The following is a 17,500-nucleotide window of genomic DNA, read 5'->3' as shown; positions in this document are numbered from 1 at the left end:
CGTTGAGTTCACTTGTCAGAGAAAAGTGGGAAACTAGAAAAGCTTCAGATCGAAGAAGCTGGAACCGGAGACTTTCTGGTGTTTTTGTTTCAAAAAAAACAAACAAAAAAAAGACTTGAACAGTGAACTGATCATCAAGATTGATGCCAATTTATTTTATGTGATTCGACTAATTGATTAATCAGCTAGTTATTTCAGCTCTATAGTTCTGGAAATAATACAATTGTCCTGTACAGAGGGGGTCAACAGGGGCCCACAACAAATCTCTGCCCCCCGGGGGGGCCCCTCAGCAGAGGAAGCCGGCCCTGGTTCGGACTGACAGGAACATTACATTCAGGGGGTGTTTTACGAATACGAGCCCAGAACCCGTCCTTCAGGTCGGCGGTTACATAAACAGCAACGGCCAAGCAGTGCGAGGGGGGGGGGGCAGCGTCTCCTACGAGACTCTGGGTATTTCTGATTCTGAGAAAAGGAACATCAGAGACCAAACAGAGGAGACACCCTTCCGTCCTTTCCTCGGACGGACAAAAAGGTGAAAAACAGGAGTCTGGAGTTTCTGAGCGCCAGTCCCAACGGGAGCTGCGAGCTGAGCGCGCTCCTGTCTGCGTCCCTGTCCCACTTTCCAGCAGCGAAACAATGAAAAGTCTCTGTCAGCAGCGGCCTCTAAACGCTTCCAGTTTCTTGGCAGGAGCTTTCTGAGAAACTCACAGGGCTGGCACGAAGACCACCGGGCTGCTGCTCACTGTCACGCGCACGGCGTCCGACTGTTATCTGTCGTTCTCTGCTCCCTTCACGGAAAAGTGCCCGACGTGGATCCACCACAGGCCTCCAGGTCTCGGAAAAAGAGCCCGCTTGCTTTGTTTCTGACTTTGGACGCTAACACCACAACTGTTCAAGTGACCACAGTTTCTTCTTGAATTACTGAAGAATTATTCTCTTATTCAACTTCAGTTCAGTTCACTCACCGTTTCAAAGCAGCAGGGAAACTGTTTTCCTGAAGTTGAACCGGCTTAAAGTGTTTTACAGTTTTACCTGATTAGCTCTAGATTTTCTGAAAGTTTCATTAATCTCCAAAAAAATCCTGCTGATACCATCATTCCAGCAAATACACAACTGAATAACAGTTTGTTATTAGACTTTGATTACAATAATAATAATAATAATAAAGTCTTTTAATGTCAGATTCTTGGCTTTTATTTCAAATTCACATTTGTAATCTTGGATTCAGGATTTTTATCTCAAATTGAAGACTTTATTCAGACTCAGATGCCTGACTTTTATCTCTAAACTCAGACTTTTCTCTGAAATTTCACAATTCGGTCTCAAACTTCTTACTTTTAGTTAACGTTTGGATTAGTAATCTCAGATTCCTGATTTCAGTCTTAAAGTATTTATTTGAAATGTACCCGACTTTTCTTCTGTTCTGACTTTATTCTCAAATTCGGGACTTTTAATCTCACGTTTCTGACATTAATCTCTCGCAATCTCAGATTTCTGACGATATCCTCAACATTTTGACTTTTAATCTCAGAATAAAAGTCCGAACGTGCTACAGCAGAGCGCTGGAGAAAAACCTGTCAGGTTGAGTAACAGCTCAGTTTTCAGTGAGATGTCAAAGCTCAAAAAGACCATAAAGGGTTAAAGAGTCAAACTGTGACTGTTAAAATGAAATGTCTCTAAATGATCTATGGTTCGGTTTGGACTTTGACAAACGTTTCAACAGAGAAAAGTCACTTCTGCGCAAAAACAATGTGATTTAAACTCGTAAATTAGCTTTAAAGTCCGAGTTTTAGATGGAAACACCGTCACGGTCCGGTCACGCGCAGGTTTAGCATCTCGTCAGTCCACCTTAAAACTCAGACACCAGCAGAAAACCAGTCCTCAGCAGGAGCTCTGCAGGCTGTTGAGGAATTAATGAAGTACAGTGAGAGTGCCATTGTTACCGTGTGTGTCTGTGTGTGTTACTGTGTGTGTTTCTGTGTGTTTTGTGGTTTCCAGGCACAAAAGGCTCTTTGAGTGTGTTTCTCTGACTAAAACTAATCGTTCTGCTCGAAAAAAAATTGGTGCCGAATTCCAGGAAAATGTGGGAAAATCCGCTCAGAAAGCTGAAGTCTGAGAATAAACACACATGTGGAGGAGACGTGACAAGAGGTTCAAGCGCAGAGGAAGAAGGAAACGAAGTGATTAGAAACAAAACACAGTGAAGCAGAGTTTAGGGGACGTTTGGTCCTAAAGTTAAACGTGATCCGATGACGTGACGTGAATAATAAGATGGAAACGACTGAATAAAAACAGGGTCGTTATTGAAGTGGAAAAGAAAAAGGCCCATCTGCCTTCACTTGTTCAAGTTCCCCCGGTGCTGCGTTGTTTTAAAGGAACAGTCCGTGATTTTGTTGATGCAAACAACTTGTACTTTATCCCGATGATTTGGATTTTAAGTCTTAATCTCAGGTTTCTATCCCTTATCTCAAAGTTTAAATCTCAGATTTGTGACTTCATATTTAAAGTTCGCACTTTTCCTCTGAAATTCATGACTCTTATCTCAAAATTCTGACCTTTAAAGTGAGATTCCTGAATTTGAACCTTTTAACTGCTGATTTAAGTTTCAAAGTTCAGACTTTTGATCTCAAAGTCTTGATTTTTATCTCAGAATTTGAATTTTTAAATCCGATTCCTGACGTTTATCGTACAATTTTGTCTTTTATCTCGAAATTCGTACTCAGCGCCGTTCGGGTGACGAAAACATTCAGCTAGGTTCGGAAAACCCTGCTTGTCCTGTCTCGTCTCTAAGATTTACTGCCCAACAAACAAACTCATTTAGACGTTGTGTCGTCCAGAGCAGCGAGGTCAGAAAACACTGAGAGACGGACCGACACGCTGTTGGGACGACTAGAAGAGTAAAGGCACATTTCTCGGACTGTGAAAAGTTGAGAGTGTAAGAGGTAAAATGTTTGTGCTCCGTCACATCAGGACGTCCTGCAGGACGGATGGATGGACGCCAGCGGCCCGTAGACTCTGCAGCAGTCTCTGCACCGTGGCTTTCCTCCCCTCCGATCGCCTCCACTGAACCAGGCCGGCCAGCGCCGCTCCGTGGGCGCTGACAGAGTGATCGTACCGACAGCGAAACAGAGCCTCCGCAGACAAACCCAGATCCATCAGCACCGGCTCCCACTCGGCACCGAGCCGCGACGCCAGCCGGGACAACTCCCGATCCGAAGGAACCCTCTGGAGGACGGAGTCCGGGAGCTGCCAGGCGTCTGCAGGGAGACAGAGACGCAGACGCGGAGGTCGGACAGAATGCTGAGTTCCGGGATTACCGTCAGATTTCAGAGACGAATGCTGACCAACATCTCAACATCTTAAAATCGGGGCTTTTACCTCAAACTCTGCGCTTTCATCTGAAGGGACGATCTGAATCTCAGAGTCCTGACTTATCTCAAAGGTTAGAATCTGCACTGATGCATGTCAATTGATTTCACCTCTACGATTCCTCACCAAATTTACAACGTATTCTCAAAATCCCACTTTTAATATCAAAACTGTGACTTTAGTCTCAGATTCTGGACTTTTTTGGTCAAATTTCTCACTTTACTCTCAAACTTTTAACTTTTGACGTTCATCGCAAACTTCAGGTCTTAACCTCTGGGTCCCGACTCATCTCAAAATTCAGGCTTTAATGTCAGACTCTGCTCATTTATCTCAAATCTAAGAAAAAAAAAAGAAACATGACTTTTATCTAAAAATTCAGACTTTAATTTTAGTTCCTGACTTTTTTCTCAGACGTCTGACATTTAATCTCTGAGTTTTTACTCTCAGGGTTTTCTTTCTTATAGGTCTGGGGTTTTATTCTGAGCCCTGGATGTGGGATCTACAGAACATCACATCACTGCTCTTCCACGCCGTCGTATTAAAAGCTCAGAAAGAGAAGAACAACGAGTTCAGACGATCGCACCCGAACCAAACGTCTTCAGCGAGTTCAGTTTGTTTTTCTGAATGTTTCCAGGTTTGAATAACAATCTTTATTTGCACTGACGTCATCTCTCTCGGCTGTAACGTTAATTCTCAGTATTTATACGTCCGCGGGGGGGGGTTGTACTGTTTGGTCTCCATTCATTGGACGACGGCATCAACAGAAACAACAGGAAAAAAAAAAAAGAAAAAAGAAAGAAATACTATCAGCTCTTCTACAGCCGACGTGTTGAAAACAGCGTGCTCTCATTCTGTTTTCTTTTAGGTCACCGTGACACAGGAAATGTTGGTTTTCCAGCGGCTGTAACCTCGCCGAGGCTTTGATTAAATCCGTCCTGGACTTTTAGTAGAAACTCAACGACCTTCTGGTTGAGTAACAGCACACGAGGAAGAAAGTTTGCAGCTGCAGACCTGGGATCAGAGCTGCATCTGGAGGATTCGTTCCTCTTCGACCAAGGGCCAGTGAGACAAATAACTGTCGGATATTATGAGGAATTATTGAGGTATAGAACTAATAATTCCTCATAATATTAGTCACTGAGCAGCAGAAAGTGGCCGGATGCGGTAACAGTCCAGTCTGATCTGAAGATCAGTGATGTCAAAAATTTCTTTTCTTTTTTTTTTTAAACAAAATGTAAAACTGCATTCAACCCCTTCATCCAGAGCAGAGCTGGTCCTGGGAATTGTGGATGAGGACGGAACCAAACGTCCAAACATTTTGGATGAGGGTTCTTTAAATGTGGTTCTTAAAGACCGGTGATCCAGACCTGTGGTGTGGGGGTCTCGGGTCTGTGAGTCAATTGGAAGTCCAATCATTGAGAAGAGAGCGAGAACTGTGGTCAGCTCATTTGTTTGCTTTCATTATTGTCTAGTTTTCTCTCACACTTTAATATGAGTCCGATTTGTTATTTTCAGAGAGCAAACGTACGGAGGTTTGAGCAGAAGCTGCCGAAGCGGCGGAACAGTTCGTTTTGTGTTCTCAAACTGTATTTTTCAGTTTCACAGGAAAGAAAATAAATTTTTACACTGAGCAGAGAAGTCTGAATGGATCAGCAACAACACTAAAACCTCCGGCCTGGTATTGATTAGGTTTCCCTGGATCCCCGAACAGCTCTGACCCGGTCAGTCTGCCCCTCGTCAGACTGTAACCAGAGAGCCGGCGTCCCTCACTTCACCTGGCAGTGGTTTCAACGTGGTGGCCGATCGCTGTAACTCTGTCCCTCTGTGAGTTTTATTTACCCAACTCTAAATTTGAACCTCGTTCTTTCAGCTTTCCCATTTCTTTAGCGGCGTGTTTTATTCTTCGCTTTGTCAAACAATCTCCGTCTTTTCTCTCGGCCTCTTTAGAAAAGGTCTGAGGTTCAGCGTCTCCACTATAGTTTGAGCAGCTCTTGGATCGTTCTGCTCCGGACTTAAACTCCTCTGACTAATGAGAGTCAGAGATGAATTAAAACCAGACAGAGCCGAACAGACTCCTCCGGGTTTTTCAGCCTATTTGTGCTCATTTACAGAAGGGAAGCGTCAGCTGGGGGAAAAATGCAGCTTCTGAGTAAACACCGGCTCCTCTGGGGCGTTTTCAACCTGCTCGGCGCGAGCTGGAATAACGCCGGGACTGTTCAGAGGAGGGTCTTTGTTGTCTGGGGGAATGAGCGGGGATCAGGAGCATGTGATGGACGTGATCTCAAACATCCGGCTCTGCAGCTTTAATACAGAGGCCGCTGCTGCTGCCAGGATTCCTGGAAAGCAGGAGGCAGGCAATAAAAGGCCGAGGAGGAGGAGGGAGAGGGAGGAGGGGGGGCCGCTGAGGTCGGAAAATAAGCGTCCCCCTCCTCCTCGGTGTCAGGACTTATAAGGTATGTCGTAACTCCACATGGCAGCGCGGAGGCTTCGGAGGTATGTCGTACCTGCCTCTAAAAACCAGCGGACGCTGTAAGATCCACTGGCGAGCGACACTGTGTCCACTGCTGCTGGAATCGCATTCAGCGTCGCACACATGTTACTGATTGTTGGCCGAGGTTATATAAGACTGCAGATAAAAGAGCTGGATCCAGGAACGGCCGCAGTCTGACTCCACTCCTTTTATTTTGGCTTTGTTTTCATTTACTTTTCATCGATTCAAACTTTCTACACGGCAAACAAAAAAAAAAAAACAGCCTGCACTGAGCCATAAACCCTTATTTTCTTTAAGCAAACAGAGGTTATCAGAAACAAACCAGCTGGTTTCCAAGAATTTACACGTTCTCTGTCCTGGTGCAGTGATTATTTGTCTTGTTTGAAAACACTGACACACTTTCCTGGAAAATTCCTGAAAGTTGGGAGCTGTTCTGGGAATGATCACACCACTGCAGATGATATCAACAGCTGAACCTGATCAATCTCTACCCAAAATATCACAATTCTTCTCATTGAATCTCAAAATTATCTCAAAATACAGAGAATTATCTCAGAGTCATTACTTTTTTTCTGATTTCTTACTTCTTTTTGAAAATGTAATAACTTTTATCTCAAATGTTTGAGTTATAATATTTATTTCAAAATTGTAATCTTTCATCTCAAAATGTAGACTTTAATCTTTATCACTTTGTCAAATTTCTCAAATATTTCAAATCTTATCGAAAAATGTCATCTTGGAATTTGGACATTCTTCTGAAAGTCCTGACTGTTTGCTCGAAATTCAGATTTAAATCACGACTTTTCTTTCCCCCCAAACAAATTTCTCATTTTTCTTTCAACGTTTATCTCAAAATTTGGACTTAAATCCTAAAATATCGACGTCTTTCTAAACATTTGGATGTTTATCTGAGGAATATGTTTCACTTGAAGAATGTAACCTCGGTGTTTCAGTGCGTCTCTCAAAATGTACCCGCATTTCAAAACGACACCGGGTATTTTTCTAACTTTTAGCCCCTTGAACCGGGACTCTCGACACGTGAGAAACACTGAGGTTTCACAAGTCTCAAATCTGGTCTTTCAACGGTCTCCCGAGCCTCTGTGCTCATCTAGTCCACATGTGACACGTCTAAGCGCAGTGCGTTCCAGCCTAGACCAGGTCTTATGTGGTCCAGATGGAAAAAGGCCGGGAAATCGCCCCCTTCTTCCTGTTTTGACATGTAGATTTATGTTTCTACAAATCGTAAACAGACTTTTAAGCGGTCTTCAGAGTCCCCGGATGACGTGTACATCTGAGAGCGGGTTGTAAGTTTAGACCGGTGATGTTAACCGGTGCACTTTCCCGCCCCGGCCTCACCTGTGGAGCTGGGTCCAGGTGTGGTCTGGAGCTCCAGCAGAAGTCTCTCCCTGACCCAGCGGAAGTCCTCCAGAGACCGCAGGAAGGCGTGGAAGGCCCGCGGCCCGCGGGTCGGGAGGAGGTCCAGCAGCCTCAGAGTCTTCAGTCTGTTTGTGGGCTGAGACTCGATGTCCTCCACCTGAGAGTCCGTCAGGATGTCCTCCTGGAACAGAAAGGGGACAACGGTGTCGCCGACCAACAGCTCGGCGGACAGATACAGTCTGTGTTTCCGCAGCACCGCTTTGTGAACCGGGTCCATGTTGCGGATCTGACGGCGGCGACTCCCTCTCTAACTCACACTAGTTGTCTCCTCACCAACTAAACCGACTACCCATCCTGAAAACTTGTTACCAGCCCGGACGACCACATTTTGCCCATTGTTATTGTGTCCGACTGGAAACATGCCAGCGGAACCAAAGGTTTTGCTAACACTACCACTCAATTTCCCATATGCGAGTTTCAAGGCTGAAAATCGTCCACTTTAGCGCATGCTTTTATCAACTGCCCAAAAATGTAATTTATGGAGTTATTATTTTTCATTCTTCAATTCGGCATACATTCAATACACCAGACACTAATTTTAAGCCACATCCACGTTTTGTACTTTCCACCTCTTCGTGTCTACCGTGGTGGGCGGTAGCTTGTTAGCTAGCCAACGGCGCACTGACAATGGCGTTTTTTATTGAATAAAGCGCGATTTGTTGGAGCAAATCAATGCCGAATTTGTTACGAGAACCCGAATCGTGCTAAATGCTCTCATTTTATGTTGCAACAAGTGTTCACAGTTAATCGAGGAACGAGGAATCCTAAAAAATGATTATTTTTCAATGGAGTTAGGTATGATGGGCTACCCACAGTACACAATGGATTTTATTGAGAGATTCGTTCAGGGGATTGTGAAGGACTAATTTGCAATCCGGCAAACATTTAAAACACCAGGCACCGCTAAGTACGAGAAAATACCAACGCTATTAAAATATTACCGCGTTACGGTAGATCGCAAGCAGCTTGAACCACAGTTAAAATGAAGGTTTTTTTTTAAGAAATAAAGTGTATTAAATATATGCGCCCAAGTAGCCAGACGGTCCTATTTATAGTTCTAACAGGTGATTATCGTCGATAAGATTTACGCAGAATCCGAATTCATCTAAAGACCTCAAAGTTTCCCAAGAGATTAATGTTTTATTTTCTACCCAGTGTTTCTGGTGAAAAATCAGCAAGGAATTCTAAAACTTAAAGATTTATCGAGGGGGTTCGGCGTGAACGTCTCCAGACACGGACAGCGGCGCGTGTTCGGGGAAGCACCGTTACTCCCGAATAGAGGAAACCGTTCCGGTCTAACGTTGAGTTTTTCTTACATTCAACACATCAAGTAACTTAACCTAGAAACAAAACGGGCAGTAGCCGGCAAACAGTGGGATCCGATGTTAAAGTTTAGGGTTTTGGGAAATACACTTAAATTTGATAGGTCGAGCACGCGCCGAAGTGGCCAGAATTCCCTAACTTCTCACGAGGGCTCGTACTTTTCCGTCTCCCCGGTGTCTGTAGTCACCGACGACCGAGCGAACCTAAAAATGTCCGATGTTTCCAAGGCATTCCTCTCTTCCTCCTCCCGCCCTACACGTGTGTTCACGCGTTTTCCCCCATTAATCCAAGTACCAGTATCCCGCCGAAGGCCGATGTAAACTCTTACCGGGAAATGCTTTGGTGTCACTTATGTATTAACTAACAGTAACTGTAGGTCGGTGGTGTCAAATAGCCTTTTACTTGATTTCTGGATCCTGTAACACCCTTTGTAATGTCAATACTGACATTAATAATGATAATAATAATGATAATAATAATAATAATAATAATAATAATAATGATGATGATGTAATAGTGGCATTCATATTTACATTTGTGTCTTCCTATTGATCTGGTAGAAGGACCCTGACACGTTTCATATAACTGATACGTTTTTATTTGTGTTATTCCTTAAACCCCCCCCCCCCCCCCCCTTTTTTTTCCCCCCCAGGCAGAAATGGGCTGCCACAAGGATAAATTATGACCTAACTATGAATACATGAGGCACAAATTAGGGGGAAAAAAAATAAACAAATAAATCAAAATAAAACATAATATTTCATTTAACTCATGCTATGAAAACATATTTTAAAATTTTCCAGTGTTTTTGGCAGCAGAACATTTGCATTGTTGGAAATGTAAGGTCGGACTGACATATTAAAACTAAAAATAATAAATAACAAAATTTAAAAATGTAAACACCTTTATGTAAAAGTGAGACAAAATCAGCAGCAAGACAAATTTACTGACCAGGGAGCAAAAAGCTGTGACGTTCAAAGAAAACACACGTGATGAAGCACCATATAAAAAAAGTTTTATTTCTCTCACGGCTGGAGCTGATCAACATCCCAGAGACAGAGCTGCCGCACAGATCAGCACCCGCCAACGGCAGGAACAACGCATGCTTTCAGTCTGTGCAGCTTCTTTACAAAAAAAAAAAAGTACCAGAAAACACAGTGTGACACAATCAATAAATAAAAAAAAAAAAATCAAACAGGCTGAGAGCTGCAGGGTTCAGTCCCACAGCTGGGATATGTACAAAGATCTGCAGAGTTATTGTCCTACTCACTGTGTGTTATGTTCAGTAATAAAGATTTATTCGGTTAGCATGCAGAACAGAACAGCAGACGAGTGTTCGCCTTCTTTATCGCTGCAAAAATCGTAGCTGGAGGAGAAAATAAGTGACCCTTCCCCTCAATGATTAGCTCTCCAAACAAAATAAAAACAACAGAAGAGGAACATTATAATAATAGACCAAGGGAAACAGCGGGTAGAGGCAACAGTACGGGCATCAAAACCCATTTACCTGAGTGACCGACTGTTACATGACCACATCATGCTGGATTTCAACTGCCCCGTCCACCTGAAAACCGACCCCTCAAAAACCGGAAGAGCGACGGCAACATGGAGGGTGACCTCGACCTGATCATCAGATGTCAGAGTCACAGCAATGAGCTGATAAAATCTGAAGACGGGGAGGTTCAAGTTTGTTTAAAACCAGAAATTAAGGAGAGAAAATAAAATCAAACAAGGGCTGTAAGAAAATCTCCTTTGAACAAATGAAAACTCATTGATCTCAATAAGAATTCATGGAACTAGTTACACGGTGTAACTCGTTTCTACGGTTGAAAAACAATAGTGGGCAGTAGATCAGATGGAATCCTAAAAACATTTGATTTTTAAATAGAGTCTCCGTACATCAGAAAACACCGGAGGTTAAAAATGTAGTTAGATTTTCAGATGGAATTAGTCAAAATTCATCTCCAGACGAGCCATCCCTCCTAAGCCACACGCATTATTATAAAAACATTGGCCGACAGAAAGCGAACCAGCCCACTCGCCACACCTCGTGGTCACTGTGGAGCTACGGGTGCTAGAGCTGAGTCAATTAGTCGATGGGGAGAAAAACAATCAGCAGTTATTTTCATAACCCATTAAGCGTTCTACTTTTCAAGCAACGAAGGAGGGAAACGAAGCCAAATACTGGATCTCTGAGTCTTGGGAGGTTGGTCAAACAAAACCAGACGTTTGAAGACGTCCGCTTTGGACTCTGACAACATTTTGTTCACTGTTTTGTGACTGTTTTTTTTGCAAACAGATGATAACTTGACGATATAAATCATTGATGTGTTAGAACGTGTGAAAGGGAAGATCGGTCAGCCTAAAGGGTGTCGAGCTGCAGGCGCAGCACCGTAGTACCACAGAGTAGAACTAACAGGGCCTCTGTCCTTCTGCGATTTGATTGGTTCAGAGTCGCGGAGTACGACATCTAGCGGGTACAAAGTCGAACACGGGACCGCAGAGGTCAAAGGTCAAGCACGGACCTATTAAAGCCGAGAGTCTGACGTATGCGCAGATGAAAATGATCTACAGCTCAGAGGAACTCTTTTCTACACAGCACGTGGATCAGTAAACCTGGACCCGCTGCCTCAGAAACGTTTCACGGCCGTCAATCGGCCAATCGGCCAGCTCCGTGTCCTGTGCTTAGATGTGGCAATAAGAAGAAAGAACATTGCTTCAGAACTGACTGTTATGACATTTAATAAACCAATTAAGACTAGTTAATAACGACAATCACTTGCTGCAGCCCGAACAGAAATGCACTTTGAAAAACAAGTTTGATTCCACGTCAGTGCAGGAAATTTTTTTTTGTGTCGGCCGTCAGTAAACTGTAACCAATCACCCGCAGGCTTATTTGTGCACATTTTACGCTGGTAGTAGTAATTAGCTGCGGTGTTGAATTTCTCCTTTTCTTCTTTTCGTGAAGGTTTTTGTAACGATTGTTATAAAAGTGATTCACAAATAAAGCAGAAAGTGTCCTTTCAGCTGTCGTGTGTCGTGACGTTAGTTTGGTCGTCGACTCACGTCTGCGCAGGTTGGAGCTGCAACGATACCTGAAATTAAATCTTGATAATCAAATAGTCGTCTGATCTCAGCCTTTTTTTTTTTTTTTTTAAACAAATCAACAGCTTCTTCTGTTAAATTCAGCAAACAGGTGATTCACTCAGCAGCACAAATTAATTAACTGAGGATTCGAGGGATTTTTGAAGCAAGTACGCTCGGTTTTCTCTGGTGTCGGTTTCTCCAGTGCATCAAGTTTTTGTTTCTCTCTAGTCACAGTAAATATATTTATAATAAATATAAATATCTCTGGGTTTTGCACAAAACAAAACAAGACATTTGACGACATCACCTCCAACTGCCATCTTTCACTTTTTTCTGTTCTTTTTATTGATAAAAACAATGAATCAATAATGAAAACACTGGCTAGGTGCAGCCCTGGTTCGAATGCAGTTTTTCATAAAAGGGGACCGTTAAGTTTGCTCAGTCGCTGATCCAGAACTCATAAAAACTGTACTTACATGTTAGTCTGGTTTGGAGTTTGAATTTGAAAAGAGATCAGGAAGTCCCTCTGGGTTTAAATGCAGCTCGTGGATGCCGATAACGGGGGCGCGTCGTGTTGCTCGCGGACAGTTTGGGTACCACGGGGCAGCGTTACCCGGTCCGTCACATACGTCTACATACTGCAGCGTAGTACGCGTCAGAGCTGACAGCGCGGGACTATACCTGCTAAAAATCATCCAGACATCCTGCCGCGATTTCCTCCTCCAGCCGGGCCGCACCGACCCCTGTGCGGAGGGAAATCTCAGTCCGCGGCGATGGAGGCTCGCCGCTGATTATTGCGCGTCCCTCCGACCTGCCGGGCGCCTGAGGGAGCAGATGACGGGACTGGTCAGTGGTCAGGCAGGCGCCGCACACAGCCGATGCGGTGCACTGGTATTTCCCCACACTGAGCTGTCGTCCCGCCCTGTGTCTACACGTTGTAGGCGTAGTCCGTCAGGTAGTCCTTCAGCCGGTTGGGCAGCGGCAGATCCTGGACCTGCCGCGTCGTCTTGTTGATGGCGATGCGACACAGGTGCTGCAGCGACGGCATGGCGGTGTACACGGGTCTGGTGAGCAGCAGCTGCACCGTGCCGTTGGGCGCCGCCGCCGAGGGTTGAGAGTTCGACGCCGCCTTGTCGCTGGACCTGGACAGCTGGACGTAGTGCTCCACCAGGTGGACCACGCTGTCAAACTGCTTCAGCTTGGGCTTCACCAGGACCACCGAGTCCAGCTTGAATTTACCGTGTTTGTACTCGATGCGCAGGTTGGTGGGGCCTGCCGACGTCATGGCGGAGATGGTGAACAGATAATCCCTCTGAGAGCTGTCCCGGACCAGGAAGGTGCCCTCCGAGGCGTCCTGAAGGATCTCTTTGGCTTCGTTGGCGGTCAGACTGCCCCAGTACCAGCCTGACGCCACAGAGAGAGAGGAAACACGAGAAAGACATCAGATGCTGAAGGACACCGCTAACAGCCGTTAAAAACAAAAGAAGTCCGGAGTATTCACTGTACGTGTGGTTCGATCAGCTGCGCTGAGGTCAGTTCTCCTTTATGTAAAGCGGGATCTGCTCCGTGACAGGGCTCATCTGTGAGCAGTGATTTTCACGTGCTCTGGTGAATGACACTCGGAGGTCTGCACGCCTACAGCGCCTCTCAGCAACGAGGCCGTTCAAAGGGCTTTACATAAGACAGAGCCACAGTGAGACGGGACATGCCGTGACAGACACACAAGGCGACCTAACAAGACCAGAGCTGCACCATCTAGTGAAGTGCGGGATCGGTCGATGGACGGACAATGGATTTGATGACTGAACCATCAGTCATTTTTTTAAAGCAAAACTGGTTCCAGGTTCTCAAATGTGAATATTTCCTGTTTTTCTCTGTTTTCTATCGCAGCAACTGGCTCTCTCTTGGTTTTGGACAAAACAGGACGTTTGAAGACGTCGCGTTGGACTCTGAAGTCGCCACGGGCAATTTTTTGACGTTTCATTGACTAAAGGATTAATCGATAATGAAAGTAATCGTTGCAGCTCTGTGAGAGTCAACAGAAACGTGTCGACTGTGCAAAATGTTGTCGTCAGGTATTTCGTTTGCTGGATTAGCAAAAACTGACATTTGTGTCTGGTTATTTTACATTTTATACCTAATCAATTTTTTTCAATTGATGATTTCAGAAGACTTTCGACCTCAGCGTGTAAATCAGGATTGGGATTTACTGTAAATTACACACACAGTGATAAAGGATTTTAAATCATACCACCGGCTCCAAAGCTTCCCGAAGAACTAAAATTACTCCGAGAAGAAATGAAAGTGATCAGGAAACATAAACATCGGTACGTCGTACGTATCGCATATAATTGACCTGCTGGGCTCCACAGAGTAACTGTGTTTAAGTTGCAGCTCTTGTTGGTTGAGAGTCTAATCAGTAATTAACAAAATTATTTAGCAAGACCTGTTTTGTTTTTGTTTTTTAAATTTCACATACAGTACATTTCTCAAAAATATCGTAGGTTCACATTTTCTTCTTTGAAAGAATCGTTATAAAAATAAGTTAAAACTTAATTTCTAAAGCTTTAATCTGTTTTAAACGATCTCAGTAATTATTTCAGAGCAGCCAAAAAGAAAAAAAAAAAAAAAAAAAAAAAGACTTTCCCCAGTTTAGAGAAGGTGGTCAGACAAGTTTTCAGATTTATAAATCAAAAAAAAATAAATAAATAAATAAGAGATGACCACAAACAAACAACTGCAACAAATAATTGATCAACAAGAAATGAATCTGCAATTATTTGGACAATCGATTAATCATTTCAGTCCTTTCTCTTACAAAAAGGCCAAATATATTGTTCTCAAATGTGAGGATTTGGTGCTTTTCTTTGTCTATGAGACGATAAAATAAATGTTTATGGCTGGTTGGGAAAAAAAAAAGTTTCAAGCTTTAGGAAATTGTGGCTGTACCTATAAAAAAAAACAAAAAAACAAAAACAAACCAGAACATCGATCGATGATGAAAATAATCGTAGTTGATGAAATCACGACTCACTAGACTGAACAGCCTTTCAAAGGATCCCACCGACTGTCTCAGACACAGATTTCAGATCAGCCACACAACGGCCACAGCTGGTTTGGAGAGTCCGGGCTATTTTCCAGCTGTTTTCCTCATCTGGCTGGACACTCAAAACTTGATATATACATCTACATGCGTGACTACGGGCACGCACATAACCGGTGTTCTGTGGAAATGTTTCAATAACAAGCGAGTAGCCGCCGGCTTTTTCTGTGAGAGCAGGAGTCCCACCTGTGTTCTTGAGGTCCTTCATGGCTAAGGCGATGCGGCTCTCGTCCGATTCCACAGCCCTGGAGTTGTCGTCGGCTCGTCTGTCGCTCTCGATGGTTTCTGTGGACTCGGAGGACTGGCAGGTCATTGGACAGATCCAACCTTCAGCCTAGTTTTAGGCCCACAGCTCAGACATGGACGAGGTCTGCAGCAGCCAGACGAGAGGGGAGGAAGACGCTGCTCGCCTCGGAGCTCTGCACCGGGTTATACCGTCCTGGAAATAAATAAAACCTGTCAACACTGTCCGACTGCTTCAAGACTGCAGCCGGAGATTACTGCAGATAAACATGATTATTATTGTCATCATGTCTCTTCATCACTATAGAGCATTTTTAGGTTACTGTCAGGAAAAATAAAAAAAAAGGAATTTAACTGGAAACTCATCTCTTTCCTACGAAAATGGACTCCATTCAAAAATGTGTCAATTTAAGACAACGATGTTCATAATAAAAAACAAAACACAGACCTAACAAGGAGGATCTTAGACTATTTACAGATCAAACGGTTCTTCTTCTAAATTTGGCAAACAGGCGATTCACTTAACAGCTCATAATAGAAAAACTTTATTGATAACTGATCAATTGTTGTCATGATTTTCCAGATTCTAAGATTCTAAAAACTCCACGGCGTTAGTTTGTCCAGTGTGAGGATTTTTCTGCCTGAGTCTCTTTGGGCAAAACAAGGCTTTTGAAAATGTGACCTTGGATTTGAATGGACATTTTTGACTATCGTTTGACATTTTATTAAATAAACTATGTAGACTTTTCGATAAACTAAACAAACTAGTCAAGAAAATAATCAGCAATAAAAGTTGAGTAAGGCTGAAACGTACATAGTTAAAACAAACCATTTTACACAGTTTCAGTCAAAACACCAAAGTAAAGCTGAGGGGGAAAAAATGTAATAAAAGCATGACTGCTTGTCATGAAAGTTTTGATTTAGCCTCATTTCTACGAGGGAGACATAGGAAAACTGGGAAAAATCGTTTGTGCGGAAAACAGTCACGTCTGAAGGGGTAAATCAAATGTGATGTTTCATGACAGTAACTTGGTTCGAACCAGACACTCAGCTTTAACGGAAGGACCGTTAGTAAAGCTCTGTGGGAATAACACGCACATTCTTCTTTACTACCAAAAGCGACTGTGTTGTTATTGTATTGTGTTGTGTTATTTTAATATCCTCTGTTATCTCATTCCCCTTATTACATAACACCCCCCCCACCTGTGAGGGCAAAAGTGTTGTGCAACCAGTTCCTGTTTTAAAATGTGCTAACGGGGTGAGTGGTATGCAGAACTGAAAACCGACTAGAATTTCCAGTAGAAGTTGGTTTAAAGTGAAAGCTTTCTCCGTTTCACAGCTGGAGAATCCATCCATCCATCCATCCATCCCGGAGGGAGACGGACTAAATGTAAAATTGCAAGAATTTTGAATAACCAGGTGAAAGAACAGGTGCTTTACATTACACTCTAGTGTTTCTCATCACCACCTCACCTGTACCTTACATGTGTAATAAACCAAATCATGTTACTGAAGAGGCCCCCCTCCCCCCAAAAAATAAATAAATACATAAATAAAATCACTGTCCATCTATTGTACTTATCTTAGTACATAGTGTTTGATGAGTCGTTTTTGTTTGCAGAATTTAAGGAAGACTGGGCTTCAAAAAACGGGTCATTTTTCTTTCCTAGCAGGTTTGCACAACAGCAGACAACGGGGGCGATGTTAAACTGCTAGAATTTTGAATAGAATTTGGCGTAAGATGGCAAACGCTCTTGCTACAAATGGAGAAATATATCCGTTTTAAAAACACCGCTTTTATTTTATTTTATTTATTTATTTATCGGTCTGCTCAGGGAAAGTCTCACCGAGATTAAAAATCTCTGCTACAGAAGCGTCCTGGTCGAAACAGGCAGCGCCACGACTAAGAATTAATCACAAAAATTAAGAATAAATTACAGAACCATAAAATATAAAATACTCATCTAACGTCTGCTTAGTAAGTTTATTCATGTATGAGGAATTGAAGGACAGCCTGTAAAAAAACCCCACTATTGTATTTTTAAGCGGGCCTTCCCGCCAGAGGTCACGGAGAAGATGTAAAATTAATGGAATTTTGAATCGAATTTGGTGGAAGGGGACAGCGCTCTTCGTTCCGCGCTAGAAACACGGACGAGACGGGGGCGCAGGTGTTCTAGCTCGACGCCAGTGCTTCTCGTCCCCGCCGGCCCTCACCTGTACGTTACACGTCTCGCGAAAACCCACCTAATGTCACGTAACGGGGACATGTTGACCGGTAAAATGCGACCCCCCGTACCTGAGTCTCGGTGTCGGAGCTAGCTGCTAGCCAAACCCGAGCCGCGGGCTCAGAGGCGGCGGCGGCGCCGGTTTATCCGACACGAACAACGACCGGCCGACATGTCGGCGGGAACATTCACGGTCTGAAGCCGCAGAACCGTTCCTCGGGT

The 17,500-nt window shown here is 43.7% G+C and overlaps 2 protein-coding genes across 3 annotated transcripts; both read right to left on the bottom strand.

Annotated features, from left to right (window-relative positions):
- Window positions 1-1,178: 1,178 nt before the first annotated feature.
- Window positions 1,179-8,138, bottom strand: cradd (CASP2 and RIPK1 domain containing adaptor with death domain). The gene is made up of 2 exons (XM_040147950.1): window positions 7,217-8,138; window positions 1,179-3,257 (listed from the first exon to the last, which is right to left on the bottom strand). The coding sequence occupies exons 1-2, from the start codon at window positions 7,512-7,514 to the stop codon at window positions 2,962-2,964; spliced, it is 594 nt and encodes a 197-aa protein (XP_040003884.1). The 5' UTR covers window positions 7,515-8,138; the 3' UTR covers window positions 1,179-2,961.
- A 3,212-nt stretch (window positions 8,139-11,350) lies between these two features.
- Window positions 11,351-17,494, bottom strand: socs2 (suppressor of cytokine signaling 2). Of its 2 annotated transcripts, XM_040148205.1 has the most exons (3): window positions 17,350-17,494; window positions 14,997-15,249; window positions 11,351-13,111 (listed from the first exon to the last, which is right to left on the bottom strand). In XM_040148205.1, exons 2-3 carry the CDS (start codon window positions 15,121-15,123, stop codon window positions 12,636-12,638), a joined length of 603 nt encoding a protein of 200 aa, XP_040004139.1. In that variant the 5' UTR covers window positions 15,124-15,249; window positions 17,350-17,494; the 3' UTR covers window positions 11,351-12,635. The 2 variants fall into 2 exon arrangements, with proteins under 2 accessions (XP_040004139.1, XP_040004146.1); XM_040148212.1 differs by lacking the exon at window positions 17,350-17,494 and having other exon boundaries at window positions 14,997-17,239.
- Window positions 17,495-17,500: the final 6 nt, after the last annotated feature.

The sequence above is a fragment of the Xiphias gladius genome, chromosome 2 (assembly GCF_016859285.1).
Source record: "Xiphias gladius isolate SHS-SW01 ecotype Sanya breed wild chromosome 2, ASM1685928v1, whole genome shotgun sequence".
Classification (NCBI taxonomy): Eukaryota; Metazoa; Chordata; class Actinopteri; order Istiophoriformes; family Xiphiidae; genus Xiphias; species Xiphias gladius.
Note: the sequence above shows the minus strand (reverse complement) of the source record. Positions and strands in the feature narration are given on the sequence as shown.